The sequence below is a fragment of the Pelmatolapia mariae genome, linkage group LG23, assembly GCF_036321145.2.
Source record: "Pelmatolapia mariae isolate MD_Pm_ZW linkage group LG23, Pm_UMD_F_2, whole genome shotgun sequence".
NCBI classification, from domain to species: Eukaryota; Metazoa; Chordata; class Actinopteri; order Cichliformes; family Cichlidae; genus Pelmatolapia; species Pelmatolapia mariae.
The window spans coordinates 12,883,952-12,902,927 of NC_086246.1; the positions used below are offsets into that span (position 1 = coordinate 12,883,952).

General features: G+C 39.4%; 1 protein-coding gene across 4 annotated transcripts in view; it reads right to left on the reverse strand.

The window, feature by feature from the left end:
* The window catches only part of LOC134620725 (gamma-aminobutyric acid receptor subunit gamma-3-like), a 153,901-nt gene that overhangs the window by 41,264 nt on the left and 93,661 nt on the right, over window positions 1–18,976 (reverse strand). For all 4 annotated transcript variants that reach the window (XR_010092135.1, XR_010092136.1, XM_063466999.2 and 1 more), the window contains exon 6: window positions 12,297–12,379. Coding sequence is in view for 2 of the 4 variants with exons in the window: in XM_063466999.2 (XP_063323069.1) it covers window positions 12,297–12,379 (83 nt within the window). In the remaining 2 variants the exon portion in view is untranslated. The remainder of the gene's footprint in view (window positions 1–12,296; window positions 12,380–18,976) is intronic.

An 18,976-nucleotide genomic window follows, 5' to 3' on the forward strand; every position in this document is an offset into this window, starting at 1 on the left:
CCACTTAATTTTAGCTGTTAAAGTATGCTTCTAGCTCAGATTAACAAAAGTAGGACGATTTGCCACTTAATTTTAGCTGTTTAAGTATGCTTGTAGGTGACATTCACAAAGGTAGGATGGTTTGGCAGTTAATTTTACCCGTCAGAGTATTTTTCTAGCTAATATTCACAAAGGTAGGACGGTTCGCCACCTAATTTCGTGTTGTGCGCATGCGCAGAATGTAGGATGGTTTGCCAGGTAGGATGGATTCCCAGAACAACGGCGGTACATGTATTCCGTTACTCCCCAACACTGTCTGATGGCCAGTAAACAGTTTACTGGTAGGGCTAAGGTGTTGTTGAGTCTCATGCTAAACAACACAGTTCCAGAAAACAGAAGTCATCTATCAAATTATCTCTCTAAGATGCAATTTGGGCATTATAAGATGGTCATTTGGGAATACCAAATAGGTAAAAATTACATATTATGGGTAGAAATGAACCTAGCCCAAGCCTAACTCTAGATGGGTCACAGGCAACCTAGCAGATGATGAGGTTAGCGCATGCTTTGAGTCACGAACTATTGAAAACATGTGACTTTCTGAAGAAAACTTTAAAAAGAAGGTTTTTTATTTCCTGTTTAATTCCACTGCTTATACCGGCACTGATGTGGAGGTTTTGAATTTGTGGGGACACTAGTCGTTCAAGAGAATGCTAAAGTGAGTCTGCCTCTCAGATAGTGTTTTTTGGGGGAAGTGTTTTCCAAAATGCAAACTGTCCAAGTCAATACATTTTATAATCTAAGGGAAACACCTTGTCCAAAGAAAAAGGTTTTATATTGTGAGTTGTTTAAAATAATTAAGAAGTGTGGCATTATTTTGTTATAGACCATTATAAATTCTGTTCTATGCCCTCACCAATAGGTGGCCAGCAGTCTGGATCTGGACCCAGACACCATTCTTTATGTACCCACACATCTTACTAGATTTTAACTGACTGTTTCTATCTATTAGTTTCTCTCAAAACTCTAAACAGGCAACTGGGGACCTGGTACATGTTAAAGGGTAATGGTAAAAAGAGAGCCTCTAGGCTACTTTTAAAGAAAAAGATAATATAAGTGGCTTGACTTTTTCTTAATAAAAATCGATTTTTCTTTTAATGTAGCGTGTTGTCAGATATGTGTTTCCCATATATACTTCTGTTACAAGCCCATTGTTCCACTTCAGTGACATGTAAAAGTGCTTTTTCCATGGAGTGCTTACAAGGAGAATGGCCTGCTCAAAAGGCTTTAAAGCTGGAGCAACTATGTTCTGTACTAATTCTGGAGATGTTCAACCTTAAAATGGCACAGTTTCACATGCAGGGCATTGCTCGGGGGTAGACATTAGACACAAGCACTAGCAAGCACATTGGGAATTGAATTTTCTTGAAAGCTAATACATCAACAACACTGGTGTCTCCTTGTAAGTAAAAGAAAAAAAGCTGAGCTCAATTGACAAGTTGAACCAGTTTGACATGCAAAAATGAGTGACAGCAGTAATGAGCAAGTGGCAAGGCTTGTCGTGCCCTGTACTGGCAACCAGACTAATTATGTAAATGGTCTAATTTAGAGGATAGCCATCTATAACCAAGAGGAGCAATCACCATGATGCAAGAGGGATGTAGTTGGCAAATATTATTGCCATCATATTTCTCTTGGTGTGTGTTTTACAGTTATCTTTTCTGCAGACAGTATTACCATTGTGTTGCCAGTGTATCTCCATAGCTACAAGAGCCTTCATGCTTTTAAAAGCCCCCTGAAGCCACATGTTCTTTCACAATCTTATAAATTACAGCTGTCTGTGGCCTTGGTTCTAATATTCTCCCTTCCAACTCTCCAAACAAAGAAGACAAGAGAGGCCTTCTTCTGCCACATCCCTCTAAACAAAGCCAGTTAATTAAATTTGATTTCTTCTAGCTTTTTTATATAATGCAAGCTAATAGAAGACATCATTCCTCTTTTTCAACAAGCCTGTGGTCCTGAATCACAACCACTTAAAGGATTAAGAAGTTCAAATCACGTATACACATATATACATATAAATAGACTAAGATATTTTAAGAAGAAAGGACTTTCTGTCCAAAAGTAAGAGTTTACTGTGCTTAGTAACGATTAGCTGACTAAAAAAGTGAAGGAAAAGAAAAGAAAGAGCCTGCAAGCACATTGTACAGAAGGTCAGTCGAGGTTCATTTCCAGCGTCAGCTGCTTTGGGAATATGCTTAAACTCTAAGCACTGGATTGCGTCCCTTGTTCTTCACAGTGACACCCAAAGGTTTGACATTTTAGATGAGCTTTTCAAAATGAAAACAAGAACACAAAACCTGAGCGACATGAATGCTCAGCCACGACTGAACATGAACCTTTGTGGGGTTTTCAAGTACTGTAAAAACCCCTGTGGCAGCCATGATGGAGGTCTTGTGCTTTCTTTTTTTGAGCATGATGGAGTGAGGACTGCTGATTGCATCTTTTAATGCATGACTAGTCTGTTTCAACAGCACTGAGATACACTGATGTTTCTTGATTGTTACACACTAGCGGCACAGCTTTAGGGATGGCAATGTCAGTTTGTTGGTCAGTGGAGGTCCTACACCCCTTGTCAGGACTGAAATATCTAAAAAAAAAAACTGGAACCCAGAGGATAAATGCTTTGGAATTTGGAAAGTTTCTTGTCTTTATATGCAACACCACTGTCAGATTGACACTTTTTGGCTTTTACCAAAATATCTGAACAATTAGTGGATGAAATACTCGAGCCAAGAGGAATTCACAAACCTTCTGCCATGCCAATGTAAGTTTAACATTTTATGGAATCAAAGGGTTCTCTTAGAAGTGAGGCATGCAATCATTGTCCACAGAATCAAAATGATTTGAAGCTTTATTCTTTTTTCTTTACTGTTTTTGAACAAAATGCCCTCAAGAATACTGGATTTCATACAGCTTATTACAGACAGTCATGTTCTCCTCAATTCACGGTAACAATCATCTCAACGTTCTTCTTATTGTAAGGTAAAGGCCCCACGATAATGGAGAGAAAAACCAACAATCACCCCTGAGCAAGTACTTGGTGACAGTGACAGTGGGAAGGAAAAACTCCCTTTTAGCAGGAAGGAACCTCTCAGGCAGAACCAGGCTCTTCCGCAACCGGTTGGGGGTCAATGGCAATAGCAATAAATGGTAGTAAGTTCAGTGACTGGCCTCTTAAATATGTTAAAGTTGTGCCATACATCAGTTCACGACAAATGCCCGCAAACTAATTAAATCCCCATCACTTCTTTGAAGTGCTGATTGTCAAATGTTACAGCGATAACACAGCAATAAAAATTGCATTACCATTTAGCCTGAAGCACTATGTGGCCTCTCACAGGAGGTCTTGTTTTAATTTACAGTGCAGACTTTGTAAGGTTACTTAAACCTAGCACTGAATATGTAACATGTTTTTTCTGACTCTTATTCATGGCCAGCATCTTGTGACACATATTCCATTTCTCATATTTAATGATGCATGCTTTTGAAATGTAAATATCCTTCATATGTTGCACCACACTAGGTATTTTTAAAGAAAATGATTGAAGCACAGCTCTGATGTGGAGAGCTGCATGAGTGCAAAGTGCCTGTAATGATGGCTTGTTAGTTTTATCGTTTGCTACCTTTTATACTGAGATCGCCATTTAACAGAAATCACTATCATAAAGAGACTAGACTAACAAAGAAAGATAGAGCAGCTTAAAAGCATCTTTGAAACAAGGTAAAGCCACTAATTCAAAACATGTTTTCAAGGTGTCGGATTGCTTGCATAATGCCTGTCAGGAATACAGCTGCTATCGAAAAATACTCTGAATTAATAAGTGAAATTAGCGAGGCCATGAACGCATCCATCAAGAATATTATGTTCCATCTCAATATATGAAACTGATTGCAGTCATAATGGGGAGGTTTCTAATTTGCTTCATGATGAAGAGAGAACATTTTAAAAGCCTTGAACATTAGACTTTGACAGTATTATAACGCATCAGCTGCTGCGTGCCTTGAGTGGTAACACAGAAATGCAGTTGGATGTTACTGCACACTAGAAGGCTGCACGTGATTGGACAGAGGTGAAAAGTGAGGGACAATTGTGGCTTCATTTTCAGATGTCATTCTAGTGTTCAATGACTGGCTCTGGCCCTCTCTCTCTCTCTCTGTCTATCCTCCTGCTCCCCTACAGCAGTGCTTCATATCGTGGACCATCTGCCGTGGAATATGCCACTTATAGGCTGGCAACTCATCTATGCGTAACAGAAGGAGACGACCTGAGAGAAACACTTGCTCCTCAGTTGTACTGCACCATTAAGACTGATGGAAATTGGCTTTTTTGGAGCCTCGAAATGGATAAACAGGTTATCAAAGACACACGTGCAGAGATGGATGCTGTCTCCAGAATAGGGGACATTCAAATAAATAAATAAATATAAAATAAGAATTTCTTTAAATCCATTCTATGACAGATACAAATGTAGTTTCTGTTGCTCCATAAAGGGAACCTATCATGCTAATTCCCAGCCACATATTTTTATTCTAGAGGTGAGTCACAGATAGACTGTAAGAAATTAACAGGAGATTCATATTAGATTCATAGTTCAAAATAACCTTTATCTTACACTAGTCTATTCCCCCTCCCTTTAAGCCAACGTTCCATTTGTTTGGGTGACCCTTGTGCAGGGGTAATTCAGCTTCAGTAGCTAAATTAAAACTGTTTTTCCTTCCCACCTTTGCCAAATTGCCTGGTCATAGAGGGTTGTCTCATTGTTGGTGTTTCTCTGTATTGTTGTATTATTGTCTTTACCTTACAATATTAAGCACCTGACTGTTGTTGTAAATTGGTCCTATATACACTACCAGTCAAAAGTTTGGGCACACTTTCTCATTTAATGTTTTTTCCTTATTTTTACTACTTTCTATATTGTAGTTACATACTGAAGGCATCAAATATATGAAACAAGATATATGGAATTATGTAGCAAAGAAAAAATGATAAATAACTCTGAATATGTCTTATATTTTAGATTCCTCAAAGTAGCCACCCTTTGCTTTGTTGACAGGGCTGCAAACCCTTGGCCTTCTCTCGATGAGCGTCAAAAATACGTAGCGTCACCTGAAATGGTTTTCACTTCACAGGTGTGTCTTGTCAGGGTTTATTTGTGGAGTTTCTTGCCGTCTTAATGGGGTTGGGACCATCAGTTGTGTTGTGCAGAAGTCAGGTTGGTACACAGCTGACAGCCCTATTTGACAACTGTTAGAATTCATATTATGGCAAGAACCAATCAGCTAAGTATAGAGAAACAACAGTCCATCAATACTTTAAGAGCTGAAGGTCAGTCAGTCCTGAAAATTACTAAAACTTTGAATGTGTCCTCAAGTGCAGACCCCAAAACCATAAAGCATTGTGACAAAACTGGCTCATATGAGGACCGCCCCAGGAAAGGAAGAACAAGAGTCACCTCTGCTGCTGACACATCTCTACATCAACTGTTTTGAGAAGACTGTGCGAATCAGGCCTTTATGGTCAAAAAGCTGCTAAGAAATCACGACCAAGGAAAAGCAACAAGCAGAAGAGATTTGTTTGGGCCAAGAAACACAAGGAACGGACATTAGACCAGTGGAAATCTGTGCTTTGGTCTGATGAGTCCAGATTTGAGATTTTTGGCCTTCCACTCGCCGTGTCTTTTTGAGACACAGAAAAGGTGAACGGATGGTCTCTACGTGCATGGTTCCCACTGTGAAGCATGGAGGAGGAGGTGTTATGGTGTGGGGGTTCTTTGCTGGTGACACTGTTGGGGACATTACCACAGCATCCTGCAGCGACATGCCATCCCATCTGGTTTGCAGTTAGTTTGACCATGATTTATTTTTCAACAGCACAATGACCCCAAACACACCTCCAGGCTGTGTAAGGACAATTTGACCAAGACGGAGAGTGATGGAGTGCTACACCAGATGGCCTGGCCTCCACAGTCACCTGACCTAAACTTAATCGAGATGGTTTGGGATGAGATGGACCACAGAGTGAAGGCAAAAGGGCCAACAAGTGCTCCACATCTCTGGGAACTCCTTCAAGACTGTTGGAAAACCATTTCAGGTGACGATCTCAAGAAGCTCATCGAGAGAATGCCAAGAGTGTGCAAAGCAGTAAGGAAAGCAAAGGGCGGCTATTTTAAAGAATCTAAAATATAAAACCTATTTTGAGTTATTTCACACTTTTTTATTTACTACAAAATTCCATATGTGTTCATTCATAGTTTTGATGGGTTCAGTGAGAATCTACAATGTAAATAGTCGTGAAAATAAAGAAAAACCAATAAAAGAGAAGGCGTGTCCAATTTTTTGACTGGTAGTGTAAATAAAACTGAATTGAAAGAATTTAAAGGCTTTAAATCAGTCCCATTGAAGGTACTAGCTGCTTAGCCTTGGTGCAATTTTCTGCCTGTAGCAGCAATGGAAAAATGTCCATTGCTGCTACAGGCAGAGTCATCAATCATTTGCGTCAATATTTAACAAGTTCTTCCTTTAGTCGAGGTTTACCTGTTCACCAAATTTCCTGAAATTCAACTCAGATGGGTTTGCCTGATGTTGCTGACAGATGTCATTAATGTTCTCTTTGATGGAGGATAAATGTCCAACCACATGGACCTTGGAAAAAAGGGTTATTTACTGTGAAACCTTTCACTAAGAGAAGAGACATAATGGAAGCCAATTTACGGTCAATAGCTCTTTCAGTAACTGCAGTACTGTGTCATCACACAGTGAACAAATTCTATATATGTTTGAAAATGGAATTGGATTATCTGAACTCAATGCTGGGTGGAGGTTTAATAATGGGCGCTGACAAATACTGCCATCTGTAGCTGCACTGGGTAATGATTATTATGTAAAATAAATCAGAGAAAGATTTCTGGGCCAGCAAAATGACCTGTCAAACATAATCGAATGTGATTTTTATCTTTTCGGTGATGGGCTTGCTAATCAGATGCAGGGGAGACTAATTTCATGGCAGCAAAAAAGCTTCTTGCATTGCTTTTATTGACTTGATTTTCTTTTATGATATTTGGGGAGTTTCTGACTATGTAAAGGAACAGTCAAAAAATCTGGAAAAAGTGTTCCTTCGCTCGATTGTGATAAAAAAAAAATGATTGGAAAGAAAAAACAGTATTTTTACCTAATTAATTCTAAATCTTGTTTCAAAGGTTTCCTTCCAAAATAATGACTTTTGTGATTCATTTTACCATTTCTATGTCTTGGGATATGTGGGATGTACTGTACTGATTAAAACAAAATAACAAACACCTGCATGGACTGCATGGAGATATTGTGCCAGAAAATTACATAACTATGACGTTTTTGAGCTGATGTTAATGCCACAGGATGGCAGAACTCTGCAATTACTGAGTCAGCAGAGTGTTGGCAACTTTTACGTTACTTTCATAGCTGTGTCTTTGTGGTTTGCTTTGCAGTAATACAATGCTTCCACTTTGTAATGGGCCAATAACTTTGTCCATATGGAATACGTAGAGCTCTGGTCAATATCCACTTCAAGGTCTCCTGCACATCGACTGCTTCCAACATCCTGAGTAGTTTTTGATTTTGTACTGGCCTAGTGTTTCACTGCCCCACTGATTAACTAAAGTCAACAGCTGTACTTATACTGCTACACTATCATCATTCCATCCATTTCATCCAATTACTAATTGGTACGTTATATATATATATATATACATACATACATACATACACACATATATATAGATATATACAGATATAGATATCTATCTATATCTATATATATCTATCTATATATATATATATATATATACATACATACATACATACATACATACATACATACACACACATATATATATATATATATATATATATACATAGCTTATGGCAATATTCTGGGATTTTAAACAGCTTTATAACAATACTGAAGACTCTTGTTTTACTTTGAATTGTGGTTCAAATTTTATATAATTAAAAAAATACTTTTTAAAATAACATACTTTAGAAATAACGCAATCCTGGAAGACTGTAACTCGAGCAGCAGAGCAGCTTCACTGCAAACAGACCACTGAATTAAAAAAGAGGATATTTGCTGAGGATTAGCAGCCCCCCTTTTTCAGCCACTAAACAATAAAACTGGGTTTGTCCTTGTTTACTAAGGGACTGCATGGAGATATTGTGCCAGAAAACCTGCACCTCCTCCCTTGCATTTGCATTTTCAGGTGTTTGGTGCTTTTCAGCTTGGCGGGTGGGCAGGGTGGTGGGGACACGAGGTGCTTTTGTCTGTGAGGGGTATTGTGTGAGAAACACAAATAAAAATTAGTTTTACATGTCACAACTGTGGACCACTGGATACTACTATCACATTTTCTTTTCTTTTTTCTGGTTCCTGATGATCAGTTGTATATTTCCAGATTTTAAATGGCGTACAGCAGGTCCAGTGCCATGTGGCTGAAGCTGCCAACAATGATCATTTTTTTCATGACATTGTAAAACGCTTTGAAACCCTGAAAAGCAACCTTGAACATATGATTTGTACAAGCCTGAGCTCAATAATCCATTTCAGACATTTTTTCCCTTATATGATACCACTGAAAACCGATATCCCTAATATGATCATCTCATGAAAACATCCACTACACTGTAAAAAGTATTCACTCACTGTCCAAATCAGTGAATTCAGGTGTTCCAGTCACTTGCACAGGTGTATAAAATAAAGCACCTAGGCATGCAAACTACTTCTACAAACATCTTTTAAAGAATGGGTCACTCTTAGGCACTCAGTGTTTTCCAGCGTGGTACCGTGATAGGATGCCATTTGTCCAACAAATGCAGTATTGTAATTTCCTTGCTACTAAATATTCAGCAATCAACTGTTATTTGTATTCTAACAATGTGGAAGCAACTGAGACACAGAGTGGTAGGCCACGTAAAATCCCAGAGTGGGGTCAGGAGATGCTGGGGCACATAGTGCCCAGAGGTCGCCGACTTTCTGCAGAGTCAGTCGGTACAGACCTCCAAACTTCATGTGGCCTTCACTAGCTCAAGAACAGCTCGTAGAGAACTTCCCTTTGTTTCCATGGCGGAGCAGCTGAAAACTTGACTGTCCTGCAGGTCAACCTGACAGAACAGCTTTGGGACAGTCAATTAAAGTGGACACTGTGAGCCAGGGCTTCTCATCCAACATCAGTGTCTGGAAGAATAATCAAAAATGATCATGCACACACTCCTAAACCTTGTGGAAACCCTTCCCAGAAGAGTTGAAGCTGTTATAGCTGCAAAGGGTGGGTTGACATCATATTCAACCCTATGGATTAAAAGTGGGATGTCTCTTAAGTTCACATCCGTGTCGAGGCAGACAAGCAAATACATTTGGCAATAATCATGTATTCTGCTTGGGAGAAGCAGCCAATCAGAACAATGATGGCTTTAAAGAAAGAGGAATTGATATAAACAACATGTTTCAGATGGAGGATGAAATGAATGGCTCACCAACGCTCATTATAAGATAAATGTGGATCATTTTGAGCTAATAATTAACGTGCTGCTGGAAAGAAGCAGAATAGCCCCTTTACTATGTGGTAAATACCCATTTAACACTGTGTTCCATTGGCAGCAATGTGTGATTTATCATGTGGCTTATTAAATATTTCTCTCTATATGTGTACCTTCCTATTCCCCCTGATTGGTGACTCCCTGTAAAACTGGTACACCCTTTTTTTCTTTCTGGGAAATAATCACCTGCTCCCGTTGCCTTCCACACCACCTCTCAAGTGTAAGGCAGACTGTGTTGAGTCACAGAAATGGTATGTCCTGTGATTGGAGGACACAGGGAACAGTAATGACACCACACCTGGGCAGTATGGGGTTATGCTTTTAGTGACCAACAACCTCATTTAGCTGCATCAGTCTGAAGTGACTTTAATGTGGTTTTAATCCGAGCTCACGGCACCACTTTGTATGAGCCACATTTCAGAGACGGTGGAAGCTCCATGGTGTTTGCGCCAGCAGCTCACTTTCAAATACTGGACCACATCAAGATTTGAGCTGGCTGGCCAACAAGTTTTCATCATGATGGGTAATAAAATGCTGGGGGGTTTTGCCAGATGCGTCTTTTGTCTCCACATTACACACAAGGTGTTCTTTGGCAACGTCGCTCTGACACATCAGATGCAGTAATATCGACTGCTGAGAGATAACAGTTTCCAAGGCAGGATATCCTCTTTGCATCTTGCAGACACCACTGTATTTTGTCACTTTTTAACAATTTTACACTTTCTAACAATTTTATCATTTGTCTTCTACTTTCACTTGCTGCTAAGCTTAGTTATTAAAAACTACTTGGTTGGGTTTAGACACAAGGACATTTTGAGGGTCAGGACTTTAACGTTTTACATTCTATCATCCACTTTGTACTTTTCCTGCATCAATTTATGGTGGAGATACAAATAATGCATGAAGTTCTTAGGTGTCAACTTTAATTTAATATTATCCCTGTTGAATCAACATACAGACACTCAGGATCTACTCTGCTGTTCTTTTGGTTACTTGATTCCAGATAAGATTCAGTCTAACAACCTGACACCTTTTGTTTGTTTGGGGCGGCTGTGGCTCAGGTGGTAGTGCGGGTCGTCTACCAGTTGGAAGGTTGGTGGAGCGACCCCCAGTGCTTCTTGTCTTTGTGTGAAAGTATCCTTGAATAAGATATTTAAACCTGAATTGCTGATACATTGATTTGAGTGTGAAAGTTAGATATAAAAGTGCTTAGATAAAAGCACTGCATGTGTGTGACTGGGTGAATGAGACTCTCTTTGAGCTTTTTGAGTGCTTAAAATTGAGTAGAAAGATACTTTGGGTGTACCCATCCATTTGCTGAAGTAACTTGCTTAAGTGTGGATGTAGGACTTCAAATCCATTTATGTATTTTATAACTCCTGGACTTCAGTAACTCAGGTGACTTTCACTATGATTTGACTGTGGAAACTTTTTGCACATTCAAACAATGTTGTACATGGTTTCATAGTGTGGTGGTTTACACATTCACCTAACAAGCAAAAAATCCCTGGTTTGATCCTGGAAAGAGACACAAATCCCTCTAGGGTTGTGTAAGGGGATCTTCCAAATCAAACACATGGAACTACCCACTGTGAATCAATTCAATTTTATTTATACAGTCGCCTCAAGGCCCTTTATATTGCAAGGTAAAGGCTCTACAATAACACAGAAAAAACTCCAACAATCCCTTATGACAGGGGTGTCCAACCCCAGGCCTGGTAATGAACTAATCATTTGATTCAGGTGTGTTGACCAAGGGTGATATCGAAAACTTGCAGGTCACCAGCCCTTGATGCCTGGAGTTGGACACTCCTGCCTTATGAGCAAACACTTAGCAACAGTGGGAAGGAAAAACTCCTCTTTAACAGGAAGAAACCTCTTTATGATAAAGTGGGGCCTCGTTACTTAAGACCTTGTATGTGAGGGTAATGATTTTAAATTAGATTCTGGATTTAACAATGTAAAGAAGCCATATGCGGTGACACTCATGAATAAGGGGGTAGCTGAAAGTAGTTGCTTTCTCCCAAAAAGTTTATTTTGTTCATCTGGAAGTAGCGTTTTCAGTGGGACAAACGTTTCACTCATCCAAGTGACTTCTTAGGTCTCAGCTGACTGCAGGTCTCCCCAACCTTATAAACAGTACATTTGCACAATGACTGAAACTAGCGTCACTGAATGAACAATGGGCTGTTAGGTCAGTTCCTTGATGATTAATATGCAAAGTGTATTATCCAAAAAGCTGCTTTCTCTTTTCTCACTTCTTAGTTATTGTGTCTGTGGGGGATTACCAAAAAATTAATTGGTTATATGAACTCAAATTCATAGTTTGGGAGGGAAAAAAAGACCCAGCCCTGACACTCATCACTGAATGATGCTGAAGTGCTCCAGTGATTTTAATACCTAAATAAGTCCTTAATATGTTTCTTTACTGTTTTCATACTTTCAGTCATCTGTAAGGCACTTTGAACTGCACTAGTCTACACGAAAGATGCTATACAAATAAAGTTTGATTGACTGATAGCACTTTTTCGCTTAGCCTTTAGTTCACTTTCTATTTGGTTTCCATTTTTTCTCCAGGACGTTTCCCGCCTGCTTTCAAAGTCTTGCCCTAGAGGTGTATAGGCACGAGTATCTGCATATTTATGTGTGTTTTCCGTGTCTGTGTGCATGCTAATCCCAATACTCACAGCTAGAGAAGATGAGAGGACAGGAGTGTTCATCCATTGGGAAATTATGGAGCTGCAGCTGGCACTCTGCGTTGATGGTCATCCTGAAGAGTAAGACAAGTGCAGAGGGACAGAAGCACTTAGACAAAGATATTCAAGGCAGTAAACTGCTTTGGATGCTTCATTTCTCGGCCCATGAAGCACATGGTCTGAGTGCACTGGATTCATCACTGCTTATATCACATTATGCACTACAGTATAAGAGCACTGGCTTCCACCCAGATGGTACAGGTTCACACTTGGTTGCTTGGTTGATGTGTAAAATCCCTGAAAATGGCACAAATGTTTCATCATCAGTATCAGGTCTGGTTTTTCAGGCATGTCAGGACTCCAAGGCATGTCAGCTTCTAAAAACAGCAGTTCTCAGCTAAGATCACTGGACAAGTCAATACACCGGCTGTTAAGGAAAAGCAGCAGTGATTAAACAGTCACATCATACAAGTAAGGTAAAAACTTAAATCCAATTCAAGTTATATGCTCTACGTGTCACTTTAATAAATCATTCTAAAAATAATTTGCACTGGATATGATAAGGGCTGTAAAAATGACAGTCATGAAAATGGGCTTTTTCTTTGACTTGTGTTGTTGTGTCTTTGTCGCTGCTACAATTCCTCATTAAACGCCTGACTTGGAGCACAAAAGAGGAGCCTTTGTCAAAGCAGGAAGGGGGCTGCCTCGCTCGTCTTGTTCCGAGGTGAACAAAGTGCAGATGATGTACAGTTCCAATTTGCATTTTTGCTTCTATCCTTGTCGGGAGTCGGAAAAGCCAAATTGTGAGAGTGGAGCTGAGGTGAAAAAGAACAAGCAGCAACGAACACGGCGGAGATGAGAGAGATGTGTCAGTCAAGGCGAATATGGCCTAAATATATGTCTCTTTGACACTTAATAACCTGCTAACGAAGCAAGACTTTTCAAATTCATCACAGAAAGAAACGCTAGAAAAAATAAAATGAGCTCTTAAAAGCAAAAACCTTTAGGCCAAGTGTGTTTTTTTGAAGAAGACTTTGTTAAGAGGATTATTTTTCCTTATTTGTTAGAAGAATCAGTCTTTCTAGGTGCCAACATGCAGCAGTCGTTTGAAATTTCCTCGCTTGCTAGCATTAATACACAGCTGTGGGTAAGTTAGCTTTTTAGATATGAGCAAAACAAGCACATTTTGTTTGCTGCCTTTTTGATTTAGGTTTTACTTACCATTCGGAGAAACTAAATGATTATTAAAGCTGCTGCTATCATTTTTTTTCTTTAGCACACTGAACAAAATTATCTTGTGTAGCTAAATGACTGTTTACACCACATAGCTGCTAGCTTTCTTGTGAGTAACTTGAACATCGAGATGTTACTGTAACAATACTCAGATATTTATGTCTGGGGTTATGCTAAGTTCACCTTACAGTTTTAAATCTAATTTCCTGCTATTTCTTTAGCTTGTTTGGTGCTAATCTGTAGTCACAAACTTTTTTCACTTGCCTATAAACTTTCTGGTTTAGCAAAAGAGAAAATTAAAAAACAGTTAGCTTAAAAAGGGCCAACTGTATGAGTTTAATATCACTACCACACCCAGGCCTGATAACTGCTAGACGTGTTGAACCAAGAGGTAACTTCAACAAAACCTATCTGACAAAGTGAAATAGGCTAAAAGATCTAAAGAAACTGCCGAGAACTAAAGTCATTGGCATCTGTCAGCGTGGAATGTGTTATAAATCCATTTGTAACCCTCTCCAAAGCCACACAGGCTTTGGGACTATATTGAACCGCTGTGAGAGCCATTATCCCAGGGCTCGCAAAATCGCTAGCCCGACGTCCCGGGGCTAGCGATTTTTCCAGTCGGGCTACCAGAATCTATCCCTGCCCTGCCCGTCGGGCTATCATAGGAAGGAAAAATATATGTCAATGGTTTTGCATTCTTTCGGAAATGTAGCTGGGTAAATATGTCATTGGCATCGGTGAGCCACTGCCAATATGTGACTAGGGCTGCTCAATTAATCGAATTTTAATCTAAATTACGATCTGGGCTTTCAACGATCATTAAAAATGACTGAGCCGATTATTAGCACCTCCCTCGTGCTTTACTCTCGCGCTGCTCCGTGTGGCAAATCCAGCGCACCTCTCTGCGTTTCGAACACGCGGCACAACAATTAAGAGGAGCTAACAGAGGGAAGCTCGGAAAGCTAAGCAGAAGTTATTTGGAGAGGAGAGTGACTGCCGTTGGTTGAAAAGACAGGTAAAAAAACCCTTCAGTGTTGTGGAAACATTATGGGTTCGCGGAGTCAGACGTGGATCAAGTAGACATAGTGTGTAAACTTTGGTGTCGTAGCTGCACCACAGAGCGACATGGCAAAGTTCACTAAACATAGATGTTTACATTTTATTTTTTATATTGCAAACATTTGCACTGTTATCAGTATTTGCACACTATTTTATACTATTTTTGACAATCTTTAAAGCCATTATTCAATACATTGTTATTGTTAAATAAATATCATCAAATAATCGAGATCTCAATTTCAGTGAAAATAATCGTGATTATCATTTTTGCCATAATCGAGCAGCCCTATATGTGACATATTGAAATCGCATTTGAGTTTGCGCTTGTTTTTTGCTTTCACTTTGCAATCGCGCGAACTGTGTATAGAGAGCGACAGTACTGATTGGTGAGTGACAATAATTTGCGCACCAATTCCTCTGACATCGTCTTATCAATCGTTAGTTTACTATGCAAACATGACAAGTGAAATCTCCCGCAGGAAGCTTAAACATGTGAGAGGTTGATCGCGCAGAGAATCGCTCAGTGTTATGTGAGTGCGTGTGTAAAGGCAGCAGGATATATATTTTAGTTCTGCTGAGCCAAATAAGACCGGTCAGGGTGAAGAAGTGACAGCCAAAGAAAAGCTTACCACAAAACGGAAAAGTTATGACAAATCAGACTATAAGGCAAAAAGAAAGTGCAGCTTTATGGTTTCATGGACAAAAGAATTTCTGTGGCTGGACTATGACAAGCTAAATAACCAGGGGTGCACATAAGAGGTCCGCAGGTGCGCATTCGCTGTCAAAATAAAATACGCGCACAAGATAAGAAGTCGCAACGCGTGTTTGCGTCCATAAGATTTTCTGGAGGAGGACAGACATTTGTTTAGAACTCTTAAAGATGTCGAAGAAGCTCCTTTAAGCAATTACTTTGGTGTTCCTCCACCTCCAAAGAAATGTCAGATGGAGTCCGAACCACAAAAGAAGTGGTTGTAGGAGGTGAGCTGGCTTTAAACAAATGATGAATGCACAGAGATTTGGTGCAGAATATGCCGTGAAAATCCCACTCTAGCGGACAAAAACAGTGCCTTTTATATGGACGCAAACGCGCGTTGCAACTTCTTATCTGGTGCGCGTCTTTTATTGTGACAGCGAATGCGCACATGCGGACCACTTATGTGCACCCCTGTAAATAACATAATGTTCTGCCGGGTGTGTTGTTGGTTTCCCTCGATTTCTGAGTCCACAAGTGCCTTTGTTACTGGGACCAGTAATTTTAAGAAAGGCCCCCATTAGAACCCATGAGAAATGCAAGAAATGGATTATTGCTCAGTCTGCAAATAACATACTAAAAATCAACCTGAAAAATCTGTTTAGAACAGCCTACTATGTTGCAAAGAGTGAACTACCACTGGCAAAATTTAGCAGTCTTTGCAAACTTCAAAAAGCAAATGGCCTAGATCTTGGTTCCACTTGCCTCTTACCTGTGATTTCAGTGGAAATTTCAAATTCAGGATCTGACACAGACTGATTCCTGTTGTACAGTTCTTACAAGTTCATAGAAATTTCTGTTCAATTACAACCAAGTATTTGAGTTGATGATTGTAATTTTTATACAATATTGTAATTTGTGTTTCAACAATTTTTTGATTAATGTTTCCGTTACAATATTATACTTTAATGTATAATATTGTAACAGAAACAAAACAGGAAACAAAACATAAAAAAAATTGCTCCCTTTTTTATTCGGGCTACTTAAATTTATTTTGGGCTACCAAAAACTGAAGAGTCCCTGCCCGAAGGGCTACCAGGGATTTTGAAATTTTGCGAGCCCTGTATCCACAAATGGAAAAAAACAAAACAAACTTGGAACAGTGGTGAACCTTCCCAGCAGTGGCTGGACTACCAAAATTACTCCAGGAGTGCTGATATGTTCTGGGTAACAAAAGTACCCAGAACAACACCTTTAGTACTGCAGACCTCACTTAAGGTGGACAGTGCTTGTGTGAATGAGGCATGTTGTATAAAGTGCTATGAGTGCTCAAGAAAAATAGAAAAGCCCTACATTACAACCGGCCAATTTACCATAAGCCCCACCCACCTGCTTTTCAAACCTGTTTTGTAGATGCAGCCAATCAGAAAATTTTAGTTCAGTTCCCTCTTCCACTGAAGACAGCTTTCTTCTGTTTTAAGATCCAGTATCAGATTACAAAATGATTTTTTTGAACTCCCCTTTAACTGCTACTGAAATACTTTGTAGAGTTGATGGAAACAGCCACATCGGCTGCTAATTCCTGTGGGTGTGTCACCACAAGTGACCCTTTTCACATTAGAGATAATCATTAAGTCTTTTGTTGATATTAAAATATTGATTAGTGCAGCTATAAACTTGGTGTTTCACAGCAGTGCATTTTAATCTTGAACCCCTGAACCCCTGTTGATAACAGGCATATTTATGGCTCAATTTAGAAGTTCATGATCACACTGTTATTAACCTCTACAACATCCAAAATCATCCTGCTACAATTATTCCTCCCATAAATTAAAAATGGAAGTGGGCTGTCTGAAAAGTGGCTCCCTTCTGAGTATTTGCACAAGCAGGCATCACAGCATACAAAGGGAACTAACTGAAATTTGCCAGTCAAGACAAAGGAATGAAATGCCAGAGTCTTACACCCTAGTCATTTTGGGAAATGCTGTTTATTGAATTTATTTGCCTCCATGACGGGACCTGAACTGTCCTGAAATAGCAGCAGTTGTGCATCTGCTCCACAAAATGTCTGAAAACAAACACTCAAGGCGGCTCCTTGCCATTAGGCCAGCTCTAGCTCGAAATACTAGATGCACAGGTGAAATTTGATCTTCAAGACAGAAAGAAAGCTCATGTCAGAGCTTGAGGACTCATAAACCCAGATGCCACTCCAATTTAAAAGGAACCCGTCCACTCGAATCCTGAGTGTTTTCTGTTGTAGGTGCAGTCACACAGTTGGGTGGGTGGGGGTGGGGGGTTGTCATAAGGCCATCACCTTCACCTGTGTGTCATTACTCAGCCACTGAAAGGCTGTCAGAGCGAAAGCAACAAAATGAAAAGAAACACAAGAGTTTTATCTTACTGCACCAAAGGTAAAGAATGCTATGTGGTACAGAAACTCATGTGAAGGGAGAAAGTTGCAGTTAGAATTTAAAAAGATACAAATCAAAATCGCATTGCTTTGTGTTCTGTATGTGTGGGAGGTGCTGCTTTCTACAACAACCAATATCAGATTATTTGCTGTTACTAAAATGACTTCTACAACTGTAATGTTCCTGAGATTTTATTTTACTCTTTATTGTTCTGGATCTGCCTTCTGTGTTTCTCTGTCTGTGTCTTCCTGTTTGTCTATGTGACTCACCAATTGCAGTCAAATAGTGAATTTTATTTCTGAAGGTGTTTTTGCATGGCAGCTATAATAATGGCTGGTCTTTGAATGCACCCTGTTGTTCCTTTTGTTACCTCCTCAAACATAGCATACACTGGCCCGTTCTGCATGAATGGAAAGGAAGATAACGCCATCTAACAAACAATAAACGTGACTGATGCAGATCATGTAAATGCTAATCGGTTTTTAATTGCATGCTGTGCCCTGCTAATATGTTATTTTTAATTTTAAACTTCAGCCTATTTTTAAACCCACAACTTTTGAACAGTTTGTGTTCATTTTGACTGAAAACATCAAACAATTCTAGCTATATTAAACAGTTTCATTTATATGCCGCTAATTCACAAGGTCAAGACCCTAAAGTATTCCAAAGAAACCCCCAAAATCGCATGAGCCCCTATAAGCAAGCACTTAGTGACAGTGGGAAGGAAAAACTCCCTTTTAACAGGAAGAAACCTCTGGCAGAACCAGGCTGAAGGAGGGGTAGCCTTACGCAGTGATCAGTTGGGGTTTTGCAGTTGACTGTTCGTAGTTCTATCAATGCGATCTATTGGTATTAATTATTAGACTTCAGTCACAGAACACCTTAAGAAAGGCAAGTCTCATCTCTTTAACAGGAAGACAAGATACAAATGGATAGCAATCTGCATGTTCAGGTTGATTCTACTTTCAAAGATTTACTTTTGGCACCTGACAGCCAATGCTCCAGTTTTAGCTCTTTCCTGCTAAGGACAAAGTATCAGAGAAATTAGGGTTTGGATTTTCAAATGTGATGACTTCTTTCTTTGTTTATTTCTTTGTGAATATAAACAATGGATTTTAGACAAAGCTACAAAATGAGACTTTTTTTCCTTTAACAAAAACATATATTTATTGTAAAAGACCCGCTTGCAATACCTTCACATCCCACCAGGTGGCAACAAGAAACATTTAAAGAGTTATAACACTAAATTACAGTGACATCACCCATAGCTTCAA